This window comes from Scomber japonicus, chromosome 6 (assembly GCF_027409825.1).
Source record: "Scomber japonicus isolate fScoJap1 chromosome 6, fScoJap1.pri, whole genome shotgun sequence".
Classification (NCBI taxonomy): domain Eukaryota; kingdom Metazoa; phylum Chordata; class Actinopteri; order Scombriformes; family Scombridae; genus Scomber; species Scomber japonicus.
In genome coordinates, this window is record NC_070583.1 from 10,411,180 (window position 1) to 10,438,733 (window position 27,554).

Genomic DNA, 27,554 nt, shown 5'->3' on the forward strand with positions numbered 1-27,554 from the left:
TGCTCTTTTCCAATGGGCCTTGTAATCAATGATGATCAATGCTATCCTCATGACATGACCATAGAGGCTCACTGAGGTCAAAAACACTCCAACAGAGCTGCCAGTTTACCGTTATGTTCCTGTGAGGGTGATTTTTGATCTTAAATTGCATTATCAGGTTTAATATGGAGTTTAAATAAAATGAGCTATGTTCTAATGTTGGTGTCCAGGAGAGGCCAATGTAGATGAATTGCATTTCTGCATGGGTGATTGTTTAGGAAAAAAGAAAATGATTCTCATATCTAACTGTCATATAAAATGTTTAAATTTACACTCAGAAAGCAAGGTAGTATAAACAGTCAGATGTTTATTGAGCTGTATTTCGTCAAAGCACAGTTTTCATCAGACAAGCATCATTACACAGAGGTACAGGCACTTGTGATCATTCACGTACAATTACTACACAAAATGTAAGCAGATGGTTGTGGCACATAAAGAGTGAAGCATGTGTGTGCTGAGTATGTATGTGTCTGTGTATGTCTTTGCTTGCATGTGCTTGAGCATGTGCGCATAAAGGAAAGTGTTTGCGTGGGAATGATAGAGCAAGAGTCCCGCCTTTTTGTTGCAAAGAAATGCATCAGTAAGGCATTGGCTTTGTTTTGCGAGGTGGTTTGGATGTGTATGTGAGGAAAGAGGGAATGGAGCAAAAGATGGAATGGGTCTACGGCAGACAGGTAGGTGAGGTTAATTATGGGAACAGGGTAGAGATGATTTAGCTCTGGAAGGAAGCCATGACGATCTCAGCCATCTGCTGAACCTTGGCCTTAACTTCCTCGGCCAGAGGTGCAATCTTCTCCCTCAGGGCAGTGAGGTCTTCGGCTTTGACGCCCCTTGCCTGGTCGTAGACCTGCTTCATCTGATCTTTGTATTCATCCACGTAGGGCTTAGCCAGGCCCTTCAGCTCCTCCAGACGCTCACTGATCTTGGTGCGCACAGCCTCCACAATGGGGAGAGCAGCAGCCTTGGTCTCCTCGAGGTTGGTAGCCACCTTGGCACGCAGCTCCTCCACAATGGGCTCCATCCTGGCCCTCAGGGCCTCCATCTCAGCGGTGTGCTTGGCGTAGTACTCGCTCATGACGGGCTCCAGCTGGGTCTGGTAGTCCTGCAGGTGCCTCTCAATGACTTCCCTCAGAGCAGCACGCTTGGGCTCAAGCTCGGCCTTCAGGGTGTCGAAATCAGCCTCAAGAGAAGCACGGAGACCAGCGGTGGCATCAGCAATGGTTTTGACGACGCTGTCGGTGACAGGGGAGACAGAGGTCTGCAGAGCCTTGATCTGAGTGTGCATGTCCTCCAGGCGCTGAGAAACCTGATCCCTGTGAGACAGAATAGATGACAGCAACACAATTTTAGCTAAATGTTAAAACACATCATAGATGGTGACTTGAGAAGTGCAAAAAGTCAGAAAGGTGAATGAAATGACATAGCCTTACTTGAGCTCCTTGTACTCGGCATCATCGAGCTGATCCAAAGCTCTCTTGGCGCTCTCCTTGACCTGGGTCAGGTAGACATCCATAGCAGCCCGGACATGGGCAAGCTGGGATGGAGCATCAGCCTGCAGCAGGGAAGCACCCTGGCAGGCTGCAAAAGGAAAGGAAAGGTGGAAAGAAGAGATGAGCAGAAAAAGATGAAAAGTAGACATGGGAAGGAAGGGAAAACCACATCAGTAAGCAATATAGAACTTTTCAAAACTGATCCATTGACTGCAATGCCGTATTCAGATAAAGTATTTTCCCTCCAGTAAGAAAATTGGGTGTAGTACTCACAGACGGCCAGCAGAAGGGCGAGAGCAAGGGCCACGAATTTCATGATGGTGGGTCTACACAGAAAAAAAGAAGGAACAGTTGCTGATTATTCTGTTATACTCACATTATTACACTTAAATGAGTTTCAATAAAACATCTTTACAAATACATTTTTACACAAAGTAATGATCAAAAACCCATTCTATCTTGAATCCCCTGAAGGAGCCATATAACCAAGCTTAAGAGTTAAAACACCTTTAAAGCTACACACTCATCCCTGAATCGGCCCGAATATATTCACCACTAAACACATGCCTTCCTTTTAAAAGAACCTGTAATCTCAGTAGATTAGGGATTGCTACAAATCCAGAGACAGCTCTATCAGATTAACTCTGGACTATGACTTAATCCTGATCCAGGCTTTTCAATAAGTCACAGGCATAGAATTAGCAAGTGAGCCCTCTGGACTCAGAAATAATCTCAACCCAGAGGCACTGCGGTTTAGAGATCCTTTTTACAAAAATTGAAACTTTCAGCATACTCCAAAAGTTACAGTCAGATACAATACATTTCTCAAAGTCACAACTGATGTTAGACTAACACTAAAACTGATCTTCCTTCCATAGAAACTTATTTACAACTCCCTCAAATCTTACAGAGTGCAGAGAGCTCACTCGCTCCAGCTGATCAAAAAATTCTCCTGCTACAGTTACAAGGTGCTGACAACCCGTGCTACAGCCCAAGTCCCAGTTGCTGCTATGGCTTGTCTTACCTGGTGGAGTTGGTGACGAGACTGAACAACTTCAGCAGGAGCAGACTTTTTATAGTGCCCGGGTGAGGGATGAGTCCTTGCAGAGAGGAGGGGGAAGGTGTGAGGGCTGTGTGTCTCCGTGGAGGTGGACCTCACCCCCCAGCCATCTCCCTCAGCAGGGGACTGGGTTGAGAGTTCAATGGTCACCTGCTGGGAGATCACTCAGCACACACACACGTACACACACACACACACACACACACACACACACACCCACACACACACACTCAGAGACACAGACATTCACTACATATGTTATCAGTATCTCCTACTGTAATTCTTTAGAAGTGCAAACATTTCTTGGTAAGAACCTAAAGATCATTCACTCTTTTTACTCAGTCACAGTTTTTGAGGACACCATGACATTGTGACTTATGCTTTCTGGAACAACTACTTTTTATTGATTATTTATTACATTTCTCATTTGCCTTTTGACTAAGGCTCCCCTGGCGTGCAGAAGACATGAAACTCACAAACAAAAAGGAAACTTGGTGCAAAGACAGAGTCACAAAGATGGTTAAATTAGGAAAGAAGTGTGAACAGGTGAGGGGTTGACAAGATAGACATTTTAATTTATTTATTTTTTTGTTTTTTTTTAAATAATACTAGTCAGGGGCAGGAATAGAGTGGTAGAATGGGGAAGGAGGGAAGTAAATACATAAAATAGAAGCAAAGTAAATAAAAGTAATGCAAAGACTCAGATTAGCAAATGAAAAAGAAGTGAATAAGCTTCCCAAATGTACATTTCTCCACATGTTTTGCAGGGATCTGTACTGGTTCCTGTTTTATTTTCTTCATTTTTGCAGCAAACACTTCAAAAAAAACACTTTAGGTTGAACCCCCATCCAAACCCCACCAAATGCTTTTCTTGCTTGACATTTCTTTGAGAACATATGATAGCAAAGCCTCATTATTTACAGTCCTAGTGCCGCCGAAACGCTGCCAAGGAAAGCAAACAAGAGCAAACAGAGGGCAGTGACTAGAGCTGAGTTTGATGCAATCAACTTAGTCACTAAACTCTGGATAACACAAGCCCACACACTCCCACAAACCCCACACAATACCAGGTAAAACAGTGCAGTAATGTAGAAAGAACTCAGTATCAAGACAGACTTATCTCAGTTTAGAGAATAACAAAATGTTACTTGTGACTGTGTGTGCATGAGGATGTGTGTGTGTGTGTGTGTGTGTGTGTGTGTGTGTGTGTGTGTGATTAATAGGTCAAAGATTGGTGTGCCATGCTGTTGTTTGTTGTCCTATCACCAATGGACTTTGTCACTGTGGCTTCATGTAATTTGAGGAAAAGCGATGATTATAATATAGTGTTATCTCTAATTATTCATATATATGTATATGTCGATAATGTCTATAATATCTTCTGTCACAAAAGTTTGCCTATCAGAAGACTTTTTTCTTTGATTTGCTGTAATATATAACTTCACTCTCATTTAAAAAATGATAGAGTGTAAAAGTATGTGGTGAAATCAGTAAAATGTAATAATATAGAATATGTCAAAACTTGCTCTGGTTCACTAAATGCCTTCAGTAACATAAAGAAGGTGACATGATGTATAATTTCAGTCATGAATAAAGTGCTTTAAACTGGCATTCTAGTTAAAACTGGACCAATATAGCAGATGGCAGGGTGACTGATTTATTTCTTATAGATATTTTTGTTATTAAAATGATTTTCTCATTTTTTATTTCTTACCTAATATTTTATGTGTACATATTACATATACTTTTTTTAATTTACCCTTCTGAGTTAATGCACTACATACATAATTCACCAAAAGCATCTCTATGTAGCGATTGGGGAACCACGATAGACTCCAAATGTTACCTTGTCTGATGGACCAGATCCAAACTAAAGCTAGTCTAATAGTGCAGGGTTATTAGGTGCAAGGTTAATCATTGTCATGTGCGTTGAGCAGCAATCAACTGCCACTGGGGCTGATCTGCGTTTCTTGCATAATATAGTTCCTGTAGAATATATATAATCAATAAACATTTCTCTGAATAATATTACTCTTGAATCCGCCCCCCCCCCCCTGTCAATATTTGCTCTGCGTGATTGCGACATGTTTAGTGCATGCCTTTTACAACACATGCCAAGAGACTGTACGCTCTAGGGCAAGAAATCTAAACATGTACAGTAACAATTGAAAATCACACGTGCTGCATTGAATGTGCTACAATAATTGGTAGGAATGAATTTGGAGGTAAAACTTGTTTGAGGTCAGTTTTTAGATATAATCCAGTAATAGTACTGATCTTGGTTGCAGTATATAGGGCCAAATATTCACAGTCATAGTATCATGTAGTATGCTGGAAGAATGCTACTGTACATTTACTGTTGAGGTTGAATTTGTACTAAACTATCTTAAACTAAACGTACATGGTTGATCAAGTAGCTTACACTGGGAACTATTATGTGCCTGTTATGGTAAATCTGTGAAAATGCATTTTTCATACACATTACCTGAACCAAACCTGAAGCATTATTATTGTAGGACTTTCGTGTTGGATCTCATTGCAATGTGCAGGGGTTTAAATTTCTTTGGAGTTTAAACAGCAAAGCTAAATTCCTGCTTCCCTTTGTGACATTTATGTCTGCAGTGATTCATCTATCCCCGTCTTGTCTTTCTCCACTTCCATCACCTTTTGTTATTTATCATTTGACACAGAGGCTTCTTTCCTGTCTCTCACCCCCTACATCCTCTAATTTTATGATTTTATTGTTAGCTTGATGACACGGTGCAGACAGAGGGGTGACAGTGCCGTCACCTATGCAGGCCTCCCATGGATGTTATCAACTACAGCCATTTGCTTGACACCAAATAGCAAAATACAGCAGACAACATGAAAATGAAACAAAGGGAGCTTTATATGTAGCAATTGATCCTGGGTGTGCCTGCATTTCTGGCTAAGGAGTGTCTGATTAAGTCAAGCAAGCTATCAACTATGCTTTACATCTGACATTTCTTTAAAAAACACTATACTAATGCTGAATTAATCAGTTGTTTAATGGATTCTTAATTATCAAAAAATCCTAACATTGTTAAATAGCTGCTGTTCTCTGTGTAGAATCACTTTTTTTAATGTCAGTGTATTTTGAACCCTTGTCTGGACGATGCAAGCAACTTGAAGACGATGTATTGTGAAATTGAGAAAGGGATTATTCACTATATTCTGACATTTTACAGACTGAACAAGCAACTGAAAAAATGATGGATTCCCAATACACACCAAGCACAGTAAAACGCAGATTACATTTGCAGAACATGACTCCAGATTGTACTGTCATTGTATAGAAGTCTTTAGGGCTTTTGACCTGGCTCGTGAGATAAGAGTGTTCAACATATCAGCTTCTCTGAGCTCAGAGGTGCTGACCAGGACCGAAATGGGCCATGTCAGAAGAATGACTCTTATCTTGAACAGCAACCTTTGAGACTGATTGCATTGCACCACGTTGATTCGGCATCCACGCTGAACCATCTATCTAGATTACTGCCGCCATAATTGTTATCAATAGGACCTCAGTGCTCTTACCTGCCCAGACAATTGCTAAGATTGTGTGTTTCGTAAGACTGTAAAGGTAATTGAACACTATGCTCTTATTATGAGTGAAAAGAACATTTAAAATGGGGGGAAAAAAGAGTCAAAAGGTTTACCACTGGGAACCTATATTAGAGATATTTTTATTTAATCAAGGAAATTCATGACTGAAAACTATTTTGAGCAAATCACAGCTGGCAGCATCACATCTGGGTCAAAGATCCAGCAAGTTTGCAAATATTATTTGACTTCATTTAAGACAACAGCATAACTCAATGGAGTTACTTTGTTCTCTTTCAAGGATTCTAAAAGTGTCTCCAACAGATCAGTAAAGCCAACTGATATCCAGGCTACCACGTGATGAGATTTATTAAGCTCTATTAAGAAAAGGAACATCTTTACTGATGACCAACAACTAGTTTAACAGTGACCAACAAACAGCCAAACAGATGTGGGGTAATTGCCTGGAGCTGATAAATATTTAATCAGCAAATCCACCATTTGATCAGGCCCTGGCTGAGGTTCAAAGGTCGCGTCATTGTTCCAGCTGACTCCATGATGGAGCACTGTTCTCAAACCAGCAGGGGAGGTTATCACAGCTGTAAGCGACAGTGAGGAGCTCTCTCGCTCTTTTCACTCCAACACACACACCACTTCACATGGCTATACCCAAGTCTACTTAACTGTAGTGATGTGGTTTTGCAATGTCGCATCTGCTTTAATACAGATATTTGGACCAAAGCCCTGGTTGAAGAGTGTCACTGTAGGTTGCATCGCCCTGTGGGTTGTACAGCTTGACAGCAAAGTACGAAAATCCACCCTGAACTCAGATAACCTAAATGATTTGAGGAGCAAAATAAGGGTGACATACAGTCAAGAGGGAATTTTGTTGAAGCATAAAATAATCCATGCACACTCAATCACACTCTCACATTATACTCATGAATGGTCACGTAATCACAGACACACCCGGGCAACTTCTCTATGCCAACCAAGTTGTCACTCTGACCAGTGATAGGGAACATTATCTTCTCTGTTTATGAGTCTCTTATGAGCCATTTGCTGCTCTTAAGCCTGTTCCAAAGATACTGTAATTTCTCAAGTGTGTAGTAAAACGTAAGGACCTGTTGCCATAAACATGTTTCTTTGTGAAGTGCTGAAACTTCTGAAAGCCTGTTCCAAATCATGTAAGAAAGGATTTGTGAAACCACAGTGTGAAGTATAGTGTCACAATACATACAGTGTCTGCTCAAGGACTGAACTGTCAAAAGAGGCAATTTAATTACTCCCATTTGAATTTAAATAGAGTTGTAATTATTAAAGTATTACACCTAAATACATATTTGAGGTACTGAGCATTTTCATTTTGACAGATTTTATACTGCTAATTATACTGTTTAAAGAAAACAGGCTTTTTAATTCACTACATTTATATGATGGAGGCTACAAATCTGCAAAGGAATATTTCACATGAAAAAGATATGAACATCTCAAAATGCATTGCAATAGATCAAACTAGCATTTTATGGAGTGGTTAACTCTCTGGCAATGTTACATCTTTTAGAAATAGTGTTCTGAAGTAAACCTCATTGCAAATACTTATTGACTGTCACAAGTAAAACACTGCACATAAGAATACAATTTTAATTATAATTTGGCTGTTTGACTCGCATATATTAATTGAATGCTTGATTCACCACTGATTTGAAATAATAGCTCAACAAGGGAGCATCACTTTTTAAAATTTCAAATAAAATTTAATTACATTTTTAAAAAGAGATTAACTGCATGGCTCCCATATTGTAGCTCATTCACACACTGAAACAGAATATGATACATGTTTGGAGGCCCGAGATCGGTTTACACATTGAAAACTCACATTCGGACTGTGTCTTATGTACTTTAATGCGTAGGTGTTGAATTAATCATCTAAGTTTCAAGGCCTGTTTGTAATTCTAAAGCTACCATTGCCCAAGATGTAGAGGTTATTCACCCGATTACTAGAACCAAACCGCCCACACCATAGACTAAACAAACACAGGATAGAAAGAAAAGTCATTTTTGTCTGAACCCATGCATGTCAAGGATTCTGGATAGCTATTTAGTGCCTAATATGTAATGTATCATGGCTTTTATGAGATTAAATGCATGTTGTTGATATGCATATTTTTAGTATGTAATATTATCTATGTAATATCAGAAAAGAGATGTGTAATAGTAAATACTGTACATGAGAGGGGAGGAAAATATATGTTGGGCAGTAAGGGATATTTGAAAACTTGATGGATTTCCCTCCCACCTCCTTAAGTCAGAGAGTTGAAATTATTTAATGAATTCAGCTGTTTGTCAGAGTTGGACCGAAGACTGCTTATCAAAGTGTCCCCACCTCTACCCCCACGCCCGAGTCCCTCCTCTTCTGCCCTCTTGTGGTTAAAACCCTGAGTAAAGAGATCAGAACAGAAGTGATGCTAAAATAGTGGCATTTATTAGATAGTTTTAATCCTTGTCTGTGCAAAAACTGTGATGGGTAGAATTGTGAAACTCCTCTGCAAGATGGTGGAAAGGAAGCTTGTTTTTTTAATTTAATTTTTTTAAATGAACTCGTTGTAGATAACGGTTAACAATGTAGTGCATGAGAAAGGTGTCATTAATCTAAAATCACACCACGGCTCCAAGACTGAACAAAAGACTAATTTAGCAGCAATGTGTTAATGCAGCCTCCAGCTGTGAAAGAGAAGATTAGGGACAGAAAGTGCCATTTGCCAGACAACAGGGAGCCTTAAATTCAACGTCTCTAAAATACACATGCAAAACACTTGCCTTTTGACAAGGAAATTCACCCTAAACTGTTTAAGACATGTTGGAAAGAAGTTCTTTGAATTTCAACTCACAATGAAACAAGGAATAATAGAGGGTAGGTAGATACTTACTTAATTACTTAATCCCAGAGGGAGATTAAAATGTTACAGCAACCATGAGATAAAAAAAACAATGAGTTAAAAATATAAAAGAAAGAAAAGCAATTAAAGGCTAAATTATATACAATAACTAAATAATATAATCAAAATGTTAACAAAAATACACTGAACAGAAAGAATACAATGTTCAAGTGGATACTGCTGCAGTAAAGTGCATGATTGTCCATGGATGTCAGAATTGAGTGTGTTGATAGCGGACTAATCTACACACTATATAGTGGTATTTGAGTAATGTACAAATAATGTGCTAAAATGTTTTATATGTCTACCATTTGATGGCATAAAGGGTGGATTGTAGTGTGTCAAAAAGTGTAAATTGTGCTGGAGCCTAACAGATTAGCTGCAAATCTCTGGAGCCCAGTATCTCAACTGAGGAAAGTTAAAACTCTGATGTGTCTCCATGAGGAATTAAGAAAAATGGTTGTGGTCTCTAGACATTAAAGTAAATGATTCATTTTGAATTTGCCTAGTGAGGTGAGACATTAAAACAGGGCCAGTAAACACGGGCCATATGCTCCCTGCAGGGATAAGTAGACACATGCTGATCGATGGAAAGCTACTTCTCTCCACCTAGACTCCACCTAGCCTTGAGGAAAACAAGAATAGCTGTAAAGTATGTGGTTTATAAAACATTCTAGCTGAAATGTTCAGTGAAGAGGTACAGATATTGCTGCTTTCAAATGCAGTAGGAAATAATGAGCGGATATGTGCATGGAGTAAATAATCAACTACACAAAAGTGTGTTTCTTTTTTCTTTTCTCCCCACTAATGCTCAGAGAAATGGGTGTTCTCTGTTATTTCTTGAATAAAATAAGTCCCACTGACAACACATTTGATAGAAGTTCAACTTTGCTGTTGCTTCTTGTACAAAATACTGATTTTTTCCACAATTAAATAGATTACGAGGGTACATGAACGCCTCACGGGGCTCAGCCAGTCAGAGACACGTTTCCATCGTCAACAGGAAACGGGAGGAAGCGTCCTTGGAGATGTTGTTAGTACTACAAACTTTCGCATCTTTCTCCCCTCTGCGGACACAATGTCTGCGCTAAACAAGTGACAACCCGTCTATATTGCCGCAGAGGCGTGCGAGAAAGCGATTCAAAGTTTGTAAGGTAAATAACTTGTCACGAATAAGCTATTCTCCAGCGGCTTTAACTTTAGCTGGCTGAGCTAACGTTAAGTAGCTAGATGGCGCTCAAGTTAGCTGAGAGGCTAGCTGATTTAGCTCACCCATTTCCCTGCTGGTCTTCACATTACTACCCCTAAAACAATTCACGTCTATATTTTTTGTGTATTTACTGTCTTACTAATGCAGAGTTGCTCACGGCCTTAACAGTTTGCATACTTATAAGCCCTCGCTTTTCTTTGCATGTACAGTAGCCATTCAGCTGGATACAACAGGGCTATTTGTTAATCTTATTAGCTGAATCGTTTTCTCACAAAGCAAAGGTTATTTTACACAGGACAAGAGTAGCATAAGCTGTCTAGTTTGGACTTATCTCTGCCACTATGATATAAAGTATGAAGTATATGTCCTTTCCTTTGATCGGTCATGTTTTGCATTTCTTTCTCGTCTCTGCAGTAACCATGACCGCAACTACTCTCATTGGAGACCAGTTGATCCTTGAAGAGGACTACGATGAGAACTATATACCCTCTGAACAAGGTGCATAGGGTTCATAGAAATAACTAGGAGTTGGCAGGGGGTGATTGACTCACAGTGAATAGATTATCCATGTGTATATACATAGCAGGGTCCAAAAGTCTGAGACCATCTTCCCATTGATTTGGATGCCCTTCATTTTTTTAAATGATATATATGTCTAGTTCAAAGTACAACGTGTGCAACACATTTCACTCACTACTGTAACTCTGAACAGGCTGTATATACACTTAATTTAGCCACCGACTATATGTATATAAAGTACCATACATTTTTTGCCATTTAATATCACCTCAGCACTCCCTGCTCTCTTCACTTCTTTTCATTATTTGTATCCTGTTCACAGCTCACAGAATCACTTGTATATAGTAATTCCTTTTATATATTTCTCCAACATGCTTGGTCAATAATGATGATTCTTATTCTGAATATTCAATTGTATAAACTCACCACCAACTGCTGAGCATAAGTGGTTTGGATGAATTTGGATGATTATTGACAAGTATTGCATTATTATTGAATTTGGTGGGTAATATATTATCCTTGTTCCTAAACACAGAAGTTTGAAAAATGTGGAGTGTTATTTATTTACACACATTCTATTTATTATTGTTTGCTTTGGGATACCTCATTTTGTCTTTAAAGTCCACAACATTATATATTTCCAAATACTGCGCATTCTTTCACATTCAGCTCTTCTCATTTCACTCTCTTTCTCTCTTTTTCTCCACTTAATCAGAAATCCAAGAGTACGCAAGGGAAATTGGCATTGATCCCGACAGTGAGCCGGAGCTCCTGTGGCTGGCCAGGGAGGGCATCGTTGCCCCTCTGCCTCCTGAGTGGAAACCTTGGTAAGTGCAGTGAGAGAGGCAGAGAAGTGTAGCTACACCAGAATGGCCACCCACAGGAAACAACAGGCTGACTGGCTGAATGAGACTACCTGATTAAATAATGGTTTATTCTCTATATACAGCATGATTCCATATTTTAAATGATGTGATTTTACTGTTATTCTTTATGAATGTTGTTGGAGAAGTCTGGTGATCCTTTGTGAGGCACCAAAGTTACAAATTGTCCAAAGCTGCCAGTTTGATCTATCTGTGTGTGACAGTAATGTAGCGTAAGAGTGTTTGTGTCCTTTCAGCTCGTCAAGGGTGAAGGTCTGCTCTTGACACCTGAAGGTGGAGTCACATGGCAACCCTCCCTTAACTTCTCCAGGGAGATATCAGCTGCAGGGATATTATCTAAATAATTCATCTCAGAGATTACCACACACTGCTAACACTAGTATCAGGCATCAGTCCCTTGCAGGTGGATGTTATATTATCCTCTCAATAAAAGGTTTTGTCTATGAAATGCCAAAATATTTTAAAGGAGCATGAAGGGAGGGGTGTATTTATTTCTGTGTTTTCTCCTTGAAATAAACAGAAATCTTTGAGATTGTCACTTTAAAGTCAATAGCTTTTAATACATCATTCAGATGCACAAAGCAACCCATCTGAATTAGTCAGAAGCCTTTTTTAAAAATGTTATTAGGCTCAAAAAATGAAATTACATCTAAAATCAAAGCAAAAGTGATACTTCTTTTGTCATATTTATGTGCTCCTGTTGACTGAGGGGATGAAAAGAGATGATGGAGAGAACTTATCAAAGAATAACTGATAGTATGTAGGTGGTTGTGTGTATTTCAGCTTTAATCAAATGCTTTGACAGAGATGACACTCAAAAAAAACATTTATTTTAAGATTCTAAAATTATGATTAACTAAACACTTGATGAGTTATACAGTCAGTACTAGGAAAAGAAAGTAATCTCTTGGTTCAGCATTCAGTTTAGTTTCTGGTTTTCTCTTTGTTCACCCACCCACCCGTCCACCCGTCATACCTCCTTCCCCCATCTGGGCATTTTTTTGGAAGGTGCTGAAGTGACCCCCCTCCTCTCCCCCCTCCTCCTCCCCTGCAGCCAGGATGTGACAGGCGACATCTACTACTTCAACTTCTCCTCGGGCCAGTCCACCTGGGATCACCCCTGCGACGAGCACTACCGCCGCCTGGTGGCCCAGGAGCGCGAGCGCACCCAGCTCACTGCTACCGCAGGAGTCTCTGGGCCGAAGAAGGACAAGGAAAAGAAGAAAAAGAAAGAAAAGAAGGAGAAAAAGGAAAAAAAGAAGAAGGAACCGCTTAAGACTCCTGGAGTGAGTTCCACCGTTTTCATATTGTGTTTTCCCTTTGTTTTGGGATAAATGCTGAATTCTCTTTTACTATTTTAGTACTTTACTTTACTGACAGTGTGTCTGAGTAACAAATCATACAAAGATAGATGGAGATGGCAGATCAAATAAATGAATTCAATATTGCATGTGTGCTAAGATTCTAGTCTTAATCTTACCTCTCTTACTGTGTCTCTTTGCTGAAGGTGCTGAGTTCACCCTTGGGACCCTTACCATCTCCACTGGGCAGCCTGGCTCCTCTCAGAGGTCTGGATGCTCCTGGCATTGGCCCACTACCTGGAGCTGTCCCTCCTCTGCGTGGCTCTCTTGGTAGCTCCGGGGGTTTGGAGCCCCTCAAGACATCCCTAGGAGTAAGAAGCTAGAGCTATATGAAGGAGCGTATTATGAGTTTTTATCCTCTCCGGAATCCTTACAGTGTTTAATGTGATTACATTCTTTACTTGTCAGGGTCCTCGGAGTAGTGGAGCATCTAGCGTTTTAGGCAGCAGGCAGGAAGAGAGGGTGTCTCTCAGTGTGCCGTGCTTTGACGATGACAACGATGAAGACAAAATCTCAGAAAATGAGGTACAGTACAATCTAATGACAACGGTCGGTTCAGCTGCTCTCAACTCAATAGATATTTTGTGTTCTAACTCTGTGTCATTTTCTCAGCCAAGTCCTCGTGGTCCAGACAGACTACTGAAGAACCTCCATCTGGACCTGGATGACCTTGGAGGAGGCCTACAATATGAGGTAGACAGTACTGATCATATCCTACCAATCGCTCCTTTCAACCTGATGAATATCACCTTTTTAATGAGGAGATGTACATTCTTGAGATGTCATCATTAGCATATTCCACACCCCTAAAACTGCCATATAAAGCTCCATGTTCTGCTTCGTTTGTGGAGTGACAGTAGTCGGAGACCCAAAACAATTAGAAAATATGAATCCAGCTGCCAGCGACGTTTCATCAGAGCGGCTCTGCACTGTGACAGAAATAAAGATGGGATCCTTCGACGTTCACTTCAAAGTTCGAGCTAAAAACATCTTTCTGAAGCAAAGCTCTGTGATTGATGTGTTTCATGTGACAGTCAGAACAATATTAAAGGAGAGAATATTATAGTACACAGGTGCAACAAATGGTTTTTTACCCAGAGCTGCAGAGAGACAGAGACAGCTGTCAGAGTTTCCAACAGCTACTAAAATGTAGAAGTTGCTGCGCCAAAATATGCCAAACAAAAACATATAATCTAAAAAAAACCTTTCAGTAAACTGGCATCCATGATGATGTCTCTTTTAAAACAGTCATTGTCATTATGTCATTAATACTGTAGCACTTTGAGTTTCACTGTGAATGAAAAGCAGTACAAATGAAATGATTATTATGATCTATTTTAAACTTTTTTTGAAAACATTTTTTGGACAATTTCTGTATCATATTTACACATATAATTCAGATTAGGGAATTATAGCATTATAAACATATGTTTCTCCTTCATGAAGACAGACAGAGATGATGTATTCATGTGACAGATCTCGACCACTTGTAAATATCATTTGTATCTAAGAAAATTTTGAGTATAACAATATTGATGATTGTATGTGTATCTTAATAAGAAATTTGAGTGGTTCTTGCATGTGGACCTTTGTCTTTACAATGAGAGAAATTGAGAACTGATGCAAAATCATATTTGCCACAAGAGTTACACTGACATATTTCAAACTAATAATTCCTTTGTAGACAGTTTTCATCATTAGGTGCCTTCTACATCTAATAAAATAGATATTTTTTGTTTGTTTGACTATATATTTATTCTAGAAGTGTACCTTGCCTTTTAGGTATGAATATTAGTTTAAGTGTCCTGTGTTTGTTTACTTTACTATAGGACAGTGAAGTCAGTGGTGTAGCTCCAGCAGAGGAGAGGACTGAGCCAGAGCTGCAGGACTTGGCTCTGTCCGGAGACCACAGCCCTGAACCACCATCCCAACAGGTACACACACACACACGCACACGCACACACACACACACACACACACACACACACACACACACACACGTCCACTTTTGCAGCCATTCCCAGGTTTGTTTTTTTTTATCTGTCTATCATTTCTCGCTCGCCTTGCTTTCTGTTTGAACATTCACAATGTAAACTCACTTCCACTTCTGTGTTGTGTGTGTGTGAGTACCATATTATTTGAATGGTCGTAGTGTTTTTTTCTTCACAGTGAAAATCAAAAGTGAGTACTTGACTGAAACGTACATATTGCTTGAGTTGAACTTTAGAGGCACAACACTCATATCTCCGGTAGATCAATACATATTGTGTTTCCATCTTTAAACCAGAGATTCTGTTCGCATATCTGAACTGATAGTCAAGGATTGTTTTTCTCTTTAGAAATGATAAAAAATATAATAATGTAATAACTTAATAATATGAGCTGTAAGCTGCTGGTATAGTTGGGGTGGGATTTGTCTCCATATTTCTACATGTTTTCAGCGAATCAATAGTCAATCATAGCGGTCTTTTCTCGTTGTCTCGTGTAACTGTGATTTCTAAACCATCTGTTCCACCTTCTCTTGTGTCTCCTTCTCGCATGTGACCTTTGCACCGTGATCTGGGACGTGTCCGTGTAGCTGCTGTGCTGCTGGGATTTATCCTACGGGCACGGCTGCTACTGTGTCTTCCTCTTTGTCCTACTGTCCACCTATTGTCACTGTTACTGCTTTGCTGTCTGAATCTGAACCCCGGCAGCATACTGTAACACGTCTTTCCCTCCTGATTTATTTATTTATTCACATTAACAGAGAGCATCACAACTTCCCAACACTCTCTGAACATTTACCCAAAATTCTTGAAGTGTACGCACCTTACACATCACCTTATCATGAAAGTAGGCAATACACTGAAACGAGGGAATCGCATTCATCAAACAAACCTTCCCCTGTGTGTGACCGAGACCCAGAGACATAACATTTGTATATATTTCCGTGCATTTGTATTTGTTCTTGTGTCTAATTTTGTCCCTGTGATGCACCATCTGTCAGTTTTGCATGCACTTGTGTCAAGACCACCCCCCAGCCTCCACCATCTTTAGGGGTTGGGTGGGGTCACAATCTTTTTGTCTACCTCCTTTCCTCACCTGCCCTCCTCCATCCTTTCTCTCCCCTGTGTCTCTGCACGCCTTCCTTTGTGCCTCTGTTGTGGGACGGATTGGACTGTTCTCCCTATCCCCCTCCACCAAGGACTCTCTGAGGGGCCGCCACCTCCGCCTGTCCCCGCTGGCGGGCGGCTTAAACCGCGTCAGCGAGGAAGAGGCTGACGCTGTCACCGCTGAACCCGAACAGTCTGCTGAACAGGAGGTAGCAGAGGAGTTGAATGAGGTGGAGGAGGATGAGGAGGGAGGAGAGCTTGGAGATGAGGATGTTAGGACAGATAGGGGAGAGGATGAGGGTGGAGGAGAGGCGGAGGATGCAGAGAAAGAGGAGAAAGGAGAAGTAGGAAGTGAGGAGGAAGACGGAGCGGCACGGGATGAGGAGGCAGATGAGAAAGATGCACAAAGCAAAGAAGAGGGGGAAGAGAGGATGGAGGAGGAAGAGCAGGAGCAGAAGGGAAGCAAAGGAGCTGTAGAGAGCAAGAAAGAGGAGGAGGAGGAGGAGGAGGTAGGGGTAGAGAGTGATGAGATAGAGGAGGAATGCTGGGAAGGTGAGGATGAAGATAAAGATGAAGGGGGCGGGGGAGAGACGGAAGACACGAAACTCAGTGAGAGGCACGAGAGCGTTGAGGCTGAGGAGAGCAACAAAGGAGAGGAAGATGACAGTGATGAGAAGGTAGAGAGATATTTTGAAAGCCAGGATGATGAGAGCAAAGACAGAGAGGAAAGTGATGAAGCTGTGGAGCACTTTATGGAGGAGAAAGAAGAAGAGGTGAAGGAGGAGGTGCAAGAGGTAGAAGGAGAGCAGGAATTTGAGGAAGGTAGCGATAAAGTCTTGGAGAAATCCTTGAAAAGTTCTAAATGTGAGGAGGAGGAGGACAAAGATGACAAAGAGAGAGAGGAGCTTGAAGGAAGCATAGATGATGACAGAGGGCAGAAGGATAGCGAGGAAGAGGAGGTAGAGATAAAAAGCGAAGGAGGGCAGGAGAAGGAACACGAGGAGAAGGAGGAGGAGGAGGAGGATGGTGAAAGCGAGGAAGTCGTGGAGCGATGCTTCCAAAGCCAGAGAAAACTGACGGAGAGCGAGGAGGAGGTGATAGAAAGATACGCACAGAGCGAAGGAGGAGAAACAGAGGGGGAGGGAATGGAGGTAGAGGATGAAACAGGAGCCCAAAAACCCTGCGCGGCATCGGAGAGCGAGGAGGAGGAGGAGGAGGAGGAGGAGGAAGAAGTCGTCGAAGTTTTTCAGAAAGGAGCGGCTCGAGTCCAAACAGCCGAGCGGGCTGAGAAAACAGTGCTGAGTGACGTTAAAGCACTCGACCAAAAGAGTGTGACAAATAAATCCCCCTTACCTGCAGAGGTAGGGATCGCTGTTGCCTCTGTGTGTGCTCATACACCCCCCCCCCCCCCCCCCCCCAAACACACACATCCTCCCTCATTGCTATCCCACCCTACCCTCACACCCACCTGTCCACTGCTAGCATGCACAGGTACATCCCATAAATCCAACTCCACTGCCTTAGGGGCTGCCTCAACCTCAACCTCATCGTCATCCATGTGATTCTCAGCTTGGATGTCATCACTCTCACTCTGGAATATCAAATTGGTCAAAGGACAATCCATTGGAGCCCCTGAGGACTGGATTGGAAAGTTATAAACCCCTCTTGGAACCTCTGCTCCTCCTTCCCGTTGACAGTGCAGGCTGTGTGTAGTCTATTTTTTAGATTGGTGGTAGACCTTTGAAGTATTTGACGAGGCGCAGGGCTCCCATCTCCTGCAAACACCTCCCTGACTTTCGGAGTCTGCTTGCTTTGATTCCAGATTGCCTGATTGTTTAGGTTTTACGTGATGACTCGCAGCTCACCCGCCTGAATTGTGTGGATTGCATGCACGTTCTGCTTTAGTCTCAGTGTGTTTTGGTAAAGGCAGCATGCTTCCGCGTTCAGTGTTTTGCTTGCGTCATGTTGTGCATACGTGTGTGTTTTTTAATTCTCATCTGCTACTTAGTCATTGTGTGCGTATGTGTGTTATTACAGGAGTCTGAGGCTTCATCCTCCATAGATGTCAAGGTACTCCAGTCACTCAGCGCGACACCCATCTACCATCCATTCAGTCACTGGCTCGATTGTTTTATCGACATCCGGGTTATTTTATAAGTGTTCTTGTTTTGTCTCGTAAAGCTGTCGGAGAAGGTTCTGGGCCTCAATGACTTGTCCGGCACTGTCAGTCCGCTGGAGAAATATGACAAAGAGGAAACAATAGAAGAAGAGGTGAATGATGAGGCGGCAAAGAAAAAGACGACTGATGCCGCCAAGAGGTTTGTTGTTCTTTTCATTTTGGCTGCTGTGATCAGATTTGGCTTTTGTGATATTCAGTTTTGCGTGAAACATCGTCGGCTTCTTAAAATCCTTCACAGCCTCTTAAAAGCAGGTGTAAAAGTTACTCAGAGCTACAACAAAGGCTTAATTCTACTGAAATCTCACTTACAACTAACATCAACAAGTCCCACCACAAACATATCTAGAGAGCTGCACTGTATAAAAAAATTGAGACTTGATTATTGTGTAGCAGCTAACAAACTGTGGGACATCTGGACTCACTGCTATGGCTCTGCAATATATTAATATTTAACAAAATATCGTGATATGAGACTAGATATCGTCTTAGATATTGAATATTGTACTATCATTACATGGCATAAGTATTTTCCTGGTTTTAAAGGCTGCATTACAGTAAAGTGATGTCATTTTTGTTGTAGCTGTTCTATTATTTGTCTTTATCAATTCAGACATTATATCCAAATTACAGATGATTATTTATCAAAAATTTTAATGTGTAAATATTGATTGTGACTGATTGTGAAATCACTAATAATCATCCCTACAATATTGTTGCAAGGTATTTGTTAACACATATTGTGATATTTAATGTTGTCTATATAGCCCAGCTGTAGCCACCACTATCTCTGCCTCTACTGGTTGCAGGTGGACTGTGTTGTATTTTGCACCTTTTCTGCATCTTTTTACATCTTTCTATCATTTCCCATGAAGTTTTTTTTTAACTCTGATACTATCAATAATATAATGAATCCGGCAGATTGTTATGAATATATTGTAAAACGCTAATATGGAATATTATGATATAATATTGGTAGTTTTTTAGGCCTGAATAGTGTTTAAGCTATTCAGTTGTGTCAAAATACAGGCGCTTCCATCTTTTTTTTTTTTACATTTTCTTCATATTGGAGCTAGTATAGAACACCTCTCTCTCTCTCTCTCTTTCTCTCTCTCACTCTCTCTCTCACTCTAGACACATGAAGGCTGCAGACAAAGACAACCTTCCAGCTCCAAAAGTGGAGCGGCTCGTCCTCCACCAGTCCAGCCCGTCGCCCACCTTCTCCAGCCACTCCCACTCAGATCGAGGTGTCGGGCTCCATCCAATAGCACAAAGCGTTGGCGCATCTCTGGGTATACAGAGACCCGAAACGTCCAGAGGTCGGCTGGTCCGCTCCTCCAACACCCAGCACAAAGATGCTGAACCCTACATAGAAAATCACGAGAGCTCACTAGAAGAAGAACCCAGCTGGAGAACCCGGAAAGACAGGGAGAAGAAGGAGAAGAAGATGGAAGAAGAGGAGGAGGAGAGAAAGAGGACGGAAAGAGAGGAGTGGAGCCTGAGGGAGAGGAATGAGGAGAAAGAGAGGGAGAGAAAGAAGGCAGATCGGGAGGTGGAGGAAGAGAGGGAGCGATTGTTAAGGGAGAAGGAAAGGAGGATGCGTCTCCTACGGGAGGAGCTCAGGAGAGATGAAGAGGAGGAGGAGAAGCAGCTGAAGGAGGAGAGTGATAAAAGATTGCGGTAGGTATAATTATATAATAGCAGATGTCCAAAATGTTGGTTATTATTATGTGTTTTACGAGGCAAATGCACATTACAGGTGTTGAGTTTAAGTTTATAAAGTTCACCTACTTGTATTTTACGACCTAAGGGATCTGCAGCAGCGTCTCCTGTCTAAGAGGAAAGAGGAGGAGGCCAGGTTGAAGGAGGACTCTGATAGGATGCTGGAGGAACTCAGAGAGTCTGTGCAGGAGGAGAGAGAGAAGCAGCAGCACGGACTCAGGTCAGACACACAAAACACACCAGGTGTTAATGTCATAATCTGATGACATGACGAACAGAATATGAACTTTATCACCATTTAATACTGACTGTGTGTGGTGTGCCCAGGGAGGAGAGTGAAGCCACGCTAAAGGAGTTCCGCATCACGCTGGAAGAGGAGCGGGCAGCGCAGCGCGATAGGCTGGAGGCTCAGAATAGGCGGGACATTGAACATCTGATGGCGGAGTCGGAAGAGGAGCTGCAAGCGGAGAGGAGGAGACTCAAGGCAGAGAGGGAGGAGAAAGTGAACTCTCTAAAACAGGAGGTGACTTGTGATGATGCTGGCCAGCCTGGATCCAGCTAATTTTTAATTTCAGAGTTACTCTTAAAAATTCTAGTGCTTCAGTTTGTCTTTGCACAGAGCACATCTGTCTTCAGACTGCATCACTAACTGAAACTAAAGCGTAGCACAAATACCAGTAACAGCTAAGTTAAGGTCAAATAGATTGAAAATAGTTAGCATTAATAACTTGAATAAACTTAACATCTGTCTGTGTCTGCTTAGAGGAGAAGCATGATAAATTGCAAACATTCAAATATTGTGATTGTTATCAAGCAATCCTTAGAGGAAAAACAAGTGAGTCATTTCTAGATTCTTGCCAGATGTTAGCAGGTTGGCATATTAACCTGCTACAAATTTTCATTTGTAGGGGAAAGGTGAGCCCGGCGCTAACTGTGTGGGTGGCTTATGTTGTGTTGTACAAGTGTTTCGATCCCACTCAGCAAAGATCCAAATAGGGTCGAAACATTGTCCAGATTAAACATTTGTGGCTGTTTTTATTGGACTGGAGCGACACAGATTAATGATCTGTCTGTATGTGTGTCTGCATCTGTGTTTGCACTCTTTTTCTCTGTATAAAGTTCAAAAGTGCAGAGAGGAGGAGGGAGCTGATGAGCCCACGACCCGAACAGCAACTGGCAGAGTACCACCGAGAGGTTAGACACACACAAATGATTCTCAAGCAGGTTTAATGTTAAAGTAAGTTTATCAGTGGAATCATTTGGTTCATTTTGCTTTAAGCTGATCTTAACTTTCCTCGCCCCCCCCCCCCCCCCCAGCTGGGCGACGTGCTCCAGGAAGTGCGGGCGGAAGTGCAGCGTGACCATGAGAGGAAGCTGGAGCAGTTGAGGGAGGACCACAGGAGAGAGATGAACAGTATCAGAGAGAAATACCTGGATGAGGTCAGAGGGTTTTTACATTTCACAACTAGCTGAGACCTTCACCCCTGTTCAACTTGCAATAATGTAAACAGTGTTTTTTTTTTAGACAGTGGAGACAAATAAAAACGTACTTGGGAGTTTAAAATATTCTTGTGTACTCAAATGTGATTAGAAATGTTCCTTTTAGCAGTATCATTAACGTTAAGGTTTTCACTTTTTGTAGTCAATCTTGTAAGTAAGATTGTTATGATCATGTATGGCAACTGTAAGATGATGTGTGTGCACGTGTGTGTGTGTTTGTGTTCCAGGAGACCGCTCAGAGGGAGCGCTTGCTTTCTACTCTGCAGGAGGACAGAGAGCGTCTCCAGACCTCACACGCTGTCCAACTGGAGAAACTCCGCTTGCAGCTCGACACACAGATACAAAAGACACAGCTAACACACTCACGCAAGGTGAGATGGGACAGACACACACACACACACACACACACACACACACACACACACACATACACACACATTGCTGTCCTTGTGGTGCTATTACGCTGATTTTCTGGCATCACTATTTGCATTATGTCCACTTTCTAGTTAAGTGGATGGCTTCCATAGAGAATAAATCTGTCTTATTTCTCCCTGTAGGAGTCAGAACTTCAGGATATGGCAGATCAGTTACAGCTGAGAGCCAAAGAGCTGAAGAGCCAAGAGGCCATGCTGCAGACTAAGGTCTTTCTCCCACACTGCATGTACAATTAATCAACTCCTAATGCTCTAACCTAAACCACATGGGCTAATGATTAATGTCTCCTGTTAGGCAGCAGATCTAAAGAGGAGGAGGAAGAAGCTCGGGGACGAAGAGGAGGAAATGGACAGACAGATAGAGGTGGGAAGTCCAACTTTTCTTTATGAAAGGAGAGATTATATTCACCCACCGTTCCATCTGTCAACCATAGATTTCTCCCCTCTCTCTCTGTGTGTGTGTGTGTGTGTGTGTGTGTGTGTCTAGGCTCTACCCCGTTTGATCCAGGACAGAGAAGAGCTGAAGGAGGAGCTGGAGAGGATGAGGGAGGACAAAGCTCACGCCCGAGAACTCATCCACAAAGCGAGGGAGGAGAGGAGCGAGGCCAGGCAGCAGGAGGAGCGGCTGAGGGAGGAGAGAGACAAAGCCAGAGAAGAGAGCAGGAGGGCGAAGGAGGACAAGGAGCAGCTGGAGAGCAAGCTGGCGCTTCTGCACGAGAGATGCGACCGCCTCAATCGCAGAATCAGGTGCAGTGACGGTTCTTACACAGGACTCACCCTTATTTCTACAGCTTTGCGTGTTAGAGGAGAGTCCAGAAGAGCAGTTGTTTGCATTTTAAATAGATTACGCTCTTGTTTTCATCAGCGAGCTGGAAGAGGACGCAGGAGGGAGCGCTTCCCTGAGACAAGAACCTAAACACAGCAAAAAGAAGGCTGAGAAGACCGAGGTGACAGCGCCCCCCAGTGACCGGAGAGACTCATCGCTGCATGTGGACGACCTGGAGGAACTGCCGTCCTCCCCTGTACCTGACAGCCACAGCAGCATGGATGAGTAAGGAGATAGAGAGACATAGAGTTGCGGTTATAAAAGCACAGTTTGAGTTGTTTGGTGTGTACAGAGTGGAAATGCAGTATTAGACTGTTTTTAGGGCTTTTCTCTATCGAAAGATACTACAACTAATTATACTGATACCACTACTGTACAGTGTAGCAAGCGATTGGATTGAAATATGAGCAGGGATGTATCACTAAACCCATATATTTATTATGTTCAGTGGCCTAACTTTGCTGGCAAGGACAAATATGATATTAATTGGTTCAATATTGAAAACATTCAAGGTTTAGACAGTCTTTATCTTAACTTCCAACCCCATCCCCCACTCCCATGTGCATCCAGGTTCCGGCGTTTCATCTCCTCACACGGCGCGTCCATCCAGAAGACCAAACTCTTCCTGGAGAGGGAGACCAGCCGACTGATGGAGAGACAGGTGGCTCTGCGTGCGGCCCAGACCAGCTCCTCCCAGAACCCCATCCGAAGAGAAGGGGTGACTGAGGAGATGATTAGGAACTTCCAGCAGGTAGGGAAGAATGGGATTTTTGTCTCCTGAAGAATCTTCAATAATTGGTGTGTTGATATTAAAATAAGTGCTGCTTTCTGTCAGGAGGCCAGAAACGTGGCGGAGCTGCAGCAGACGGTTCAGACAGGAAACACTCTGCTGCGGAGGAAAGAGGAGCAACTTCAGCAGCTGGAGAGTTCTATAGCTGACGAGGTCGGGATCAAACATTGTATTGTATTTCGTATCAGTTAAACTGCTACCGTTTCAAATTTTGGCTGCAGAGGACATCTTGAACTAGCGTACACAGTCATAGCTGAAATATATGGGTTACAGGTGAAAATGAACACGTTTAACAAATCTATAAACAAGAATTTTTATTTAACATCTGCTTCTGTATGTGTTTGCACAGTCTGTCTTTGCAAAGTCAAGCCGACAGTTTTTAGATCTGCTTTAACTTGTCGTGTTCTCTATTCAGCCGCTGTTTGAGGATCTGTCTCGGCTGGCGGGAGACAGGAAAGTGACCTTTGATGTGACAGACTCAGACCTCAGCAGCACTGCCGATCCACCAGATGGGACAGGTAACTAATAAAATAGATTTTCATTATTTTAATTGTACATATTTACACTTATTTCATTCAATATTCATTCAGATTCTGAGTGTTGCTGATGTGTCGTGTACTCACTGTACTGTAGATGAATCTATTTTTCAGCTATACAGTGAGATCACATCTGTCACATCTGCCGTCTGTTATCTCCTCACTTGTCTCTCTCGTCAGGAGGACATCCCACCGTCCCGGCCAAAGTCCAGGAGTTAGCGGAGTCCCTGCAGCAGATCTCAGGCCAGCTCAACACTGTGTTGGGTGCGTTGGGTTCGCTGGCTCAGAGGCAGAGCACCACACCTTACACAGCCTTCACTCTGCCTCTATCTCAGCCTCAACCCACACCTGCTCCCACCTCCACCACCTTCACCTCTGCCCCCATCCTGCCCCATATTCACGCCTTCGGCTCCACCTCCGTACCCACGCCTCTTGCACCGAGGCTCTCGGAGCCCCCCTGGAACTGGGCACCTCAGGGCAGCTCCTCAGCCCCCCCTCTCTTCAGCACCCCCATCACCAGTGGGCTGTGGACCTCTGAGGACATCGTCAGCAGCAGCAGATGGAACCAGATATTCCCCAGTACGCCAACAGCTGAGCCGTTTTTTGCTCCATTTGTTCAAAAGGGGTTTTATTAGTGACATCATTGTTGTTGGTGTTGACCTGTTGTTCTGTTCTCCAGGAGCACCCGTGGATCCAGTCGCCTCCAGCACCATGAGAGCCACCTCATCTTACTCATCATACATTCCTGCTAGGTACTGTGACCTGCAAAAGCACCCTTAATCATCAGCTACTTCCACAGTGTCTTAAATGTATCTAAAATATTTCTAAAGTCATGTGTGCATGTCTGTGTGTTTAACAGTGATCCAGGCCGTAGTCTGCACTCCATGCAGAAATCAGCAGAGGTGGACAGCCAGAGACTGCAGGGGCTGATTGACGGCAACAAGAAGTGGCTGGAGATGCGCAAGAAAGACGCCAGCATGTATCCTTCTATCATACGTTCACACACACACACACACACACACACACACACACACACACACACACACACACACTAACAGACACAGTGTTGCGTTGCATCTACTGAAATAGCACAAAATCCCCTGACTTCCTGTCGACCTCATCTCTATGTTCCTGCTGTAAACTGACATACTGATAAACTGCATGTTCAAACTGAAGCCTTGAAACTTTCTAGTTGCAGTCTCTAATCTGTTGGGATTTCTTTTTAATCAGGTGATAAAAATAGATTAAGTACAGCGTAGAAGGACTCGCACACAGAGGACAACATCAAAAGAAAGAATTGAGATTGGATTTGAAATATTCTTTATTATTTACATTGCAGGTGGTGTACAAACTGTGAAAAAATGTGCCAAAGTTCACAGAGTGTAAAACTTCTTTGCACTGAGGAAAGTCCAACATGGACTGAAACGCTTGCACCCCATGCACTCGGTGCACTTTTGCACATTGTTTTCAATGTCCATACAGCCCTGCAATGTAAATAATATAATTATTTCAAATCCAGAGCCTAGTCTGTTTTTTATTTTTAATTCTCTGTGGGCGAGTCATGCTTTGCTGCCACACCAGAGAAGAAGACCAACAGAGGACAGATTTTTTTTAAGGTGCAGGTCATGCCCGGCAAGCCACTGATAAAATACATGACAACATTATTTATGTTACTCCTCTAATTATCTCTCATCAGCATCAGCTCATTGATTTTCCTGTTTCTCTTGGTCTTGACACACATTTCATCGTTTATCTAACCATGTCTTCCACCACATTTCCAATATTCCTGATGCTTACGTAATGTAAAGATGTCCATGCATTGTACAGAGCAGTGACAATTATGACATGTCCTTTTACTACATTTTACATTATACTGTCTGGCAATGCATGGATAATATTACTCTATCTCCAGTATAATCTGTAGCCTTGTTAGCCTGTTGCATGAACATGATGTTTTTTCCCGCTTATTGTCTTTAACTCTGCCTTTCAGACCTCTGTTCACTCGCTATCGGCCTCCATCCACCAAGAGCGGCTTGGTTCAGCTGGGCCTGGACGATAACAACCAGATCAGAGTTTATCATTACTGAGGACACGATGCACATTTCAACCCGACTGTACTGTACCTATCACTGAGGACTTTAGAGCATGCACAGCGCTGTGACGTTTACACACGGAGGGCCACGTGTCAGAGTTCTGTACCTACTCTGATTCATTCTCCTGGTTTTTTTTTTCATTCAGAGCAAAGGTTTTCAGGGAAATCCCGGTCTCCTCTGCTGTGATTGGAGGAGGAGCAGACCGCACAGGACTTTGCAAATCAGGGAGCCACATGTCACAGAGGGCTGAGGACTTTTATCCTCCAGTGTTAGATTAGGCTGTGAGAAAAGACAGAAATTGTTTTAAAGCACTTCAGTGTCACGTTTACAGATTATAGCTCCACGCCAGACTCGGACCAAACTATTTGTTCAGTGGTTTAGTTTGATGTCAGATAGAAGGATTCCTCTTATTGAGTGTTATAAGACATTTAGACAATCTCAGTGAATTAAGGTTTTCAATAACTAAAGAGTATCCACCTCCCTTAAAAGTATTCATGATTTATTGTCTTGCAAAACTGAGCCATGAGAGTTTGAATGTGGCATGTGTTTTATATTTGTATTAAATGTAGATCACACTGCAGTGATCTGTTTTTATTAGACATTCACTTTGATAAGCATCTAAAAATCCACGTACTGTGACTCAGTGTTGTCAGTGAAACATGAAAACTAATAAGGGGGTGCATACTTTTTATAAGCACTGTATTCTTCTAACTTTCCCTATACTGAACACTCCAAACACCATCTGATTTATCATTGATGTTGTGAATTTCATCCTTTTGGTGCTCTAGACAGGATATAACACTAAGAAGCACTTTGCAGCCGCACTTAGGTCAAACTTATTTCCATTACAGGTTACATATGTGTTTAAGTCACTGAGTTTTTAAGCTACATGTATGTGAACTGTGATTTCTGAAATAATTCCTAGTTTTTTGTTTTAGTCTTTCAGAAACAGATATCAATGTGCTTTTGCTTTTACATTAATTTCTTTCTCATATTCCCTCTAACACAGATACAGAGCAGTAGTAGTGAGCTGTTTACTAGGGTTTTGTTCATATAAATATTTGTGTAAATAATGTATTTTTCTATAAAATATTTTAATAAATATAATTTTATACATAGGATTGGCTCCAGCCTGGTGGTATAGAAAATGAATGTATTTATTGCATACTGATTCTGTTATAGGCCACACACACCAATTCACACCTTGATATCATACTTGAAGTGTATGTCTCTCATGAGCTGATCTTTTGTTATCTTTAAGACATTGCTCAAGTCCACAGACTACGAAACACCTGGTGAAAAAATATTTCTAATCACCA

At 42.0% G+C, this 27,554-nt stretch overlaps 2 protein-coding genes and 1 long non-coding RNA gene across 4 annotated transcripts in view; 2 read left to right on the plus strand and 1 right to left on the minus strand.

The window, feature by feature from the left end:
• LOC128360492 (uncharacterized) overlaps window positions 1-675 on the plus strand; it is a 1,038-nt gene extending 363 nt beyond the window's left edge. The window contains exon 2 of the long non-coding RNA XR_008321502.1: window positions 1-675. This exon is cut by the window's left edge and continues 201 nt beyond it. This is a non-coding gene — a long non-coding RNA (uncharacterized LOC128360492).
• Window positions 327-2,618, minus strand: LOC128360488 (apolipoprotein A-I-like). Its single transcript, XM_053320928.1, has 4 exons — window positions 2,554-2,618; window positions 1,803-1,855; window positions 1,470-1,617; window positions 327-1,352 (listed from the first exon to the last, which is right to left on the minus strand). Exons 2-4 carry the CDS (start codon window positions 1,843-1,845, stop codon window positions 752-754), a joined length of 792 nt encoding a protein of 263 aa, XP_053176903.1. The 5' UTR covers window positions 1,846-1,855; window positions 2,554-2,618; the 3' UTR covers window positions 327-751.
• Window positions 2,619-10,093: 7,475 nt separating this feature from the next.
• LOC128360479 (centrosomal protein of 164 kDa-like) lies at window positions 10,094-27,354 on the plus strand. Of its 2 annotated transcripts, XM_053320915.1 has the most exons (28): window positions 10,094-10,243; window positions 10,714-10,797; window positions 11,534-11,645; window positions 12,757-12,988; window positions 13,210-13,374; window positions 13,472-13,588; window positions 13,676-13,756; window positions 14,893-14,997; window positions 16,251-16,367; window positions 18,196-18,228; window positions 18,340-18,476; window positions 19,469-20,014; window positions 20,145-20,276; window positions 20,384-20,579; window positions 21,176-21,250; window positions 21,374-21,496; window positions 21,784-21,927; window positions 22,114-22,197; window positions 22,286-22,354; window positions 22,478-22,737; window positions 22,856-23,041; window positions 23,387-23,567; window positions 23,652-23,759; window positions 24,022-24,124; window positions 24,323-24,721; window positions 24,822-24,894; window positions 25,002-25,121; window positions 26,133-27,354. In XM_053320915.1, the coding sequence occupies exons 2-28, from the start codon at window positions 10,719-10,721 to the stop codon at window positions 26,227-26,229; spliced, it is 4,074 nt and encodes a 1,357-aa protein (XP_053176890.1). In that variant the 5' UTR covers window positions 10,094-10,243; window positions 10,714-10,718; the 3' UTR covers window positions 26,230-27,354. The 2 variants fall into 2 exon arrangements, with proteins under 2 accessions (XP_053176890.1, XP_053176891.1); XM_053320916.1 differs by lacking the exon at window positions 16,251-16,367 and having other exon boundaries at window positions 10,095-10,243.
• Window positions 27,355-27,554: the final 200 nt, after the last annotated feature.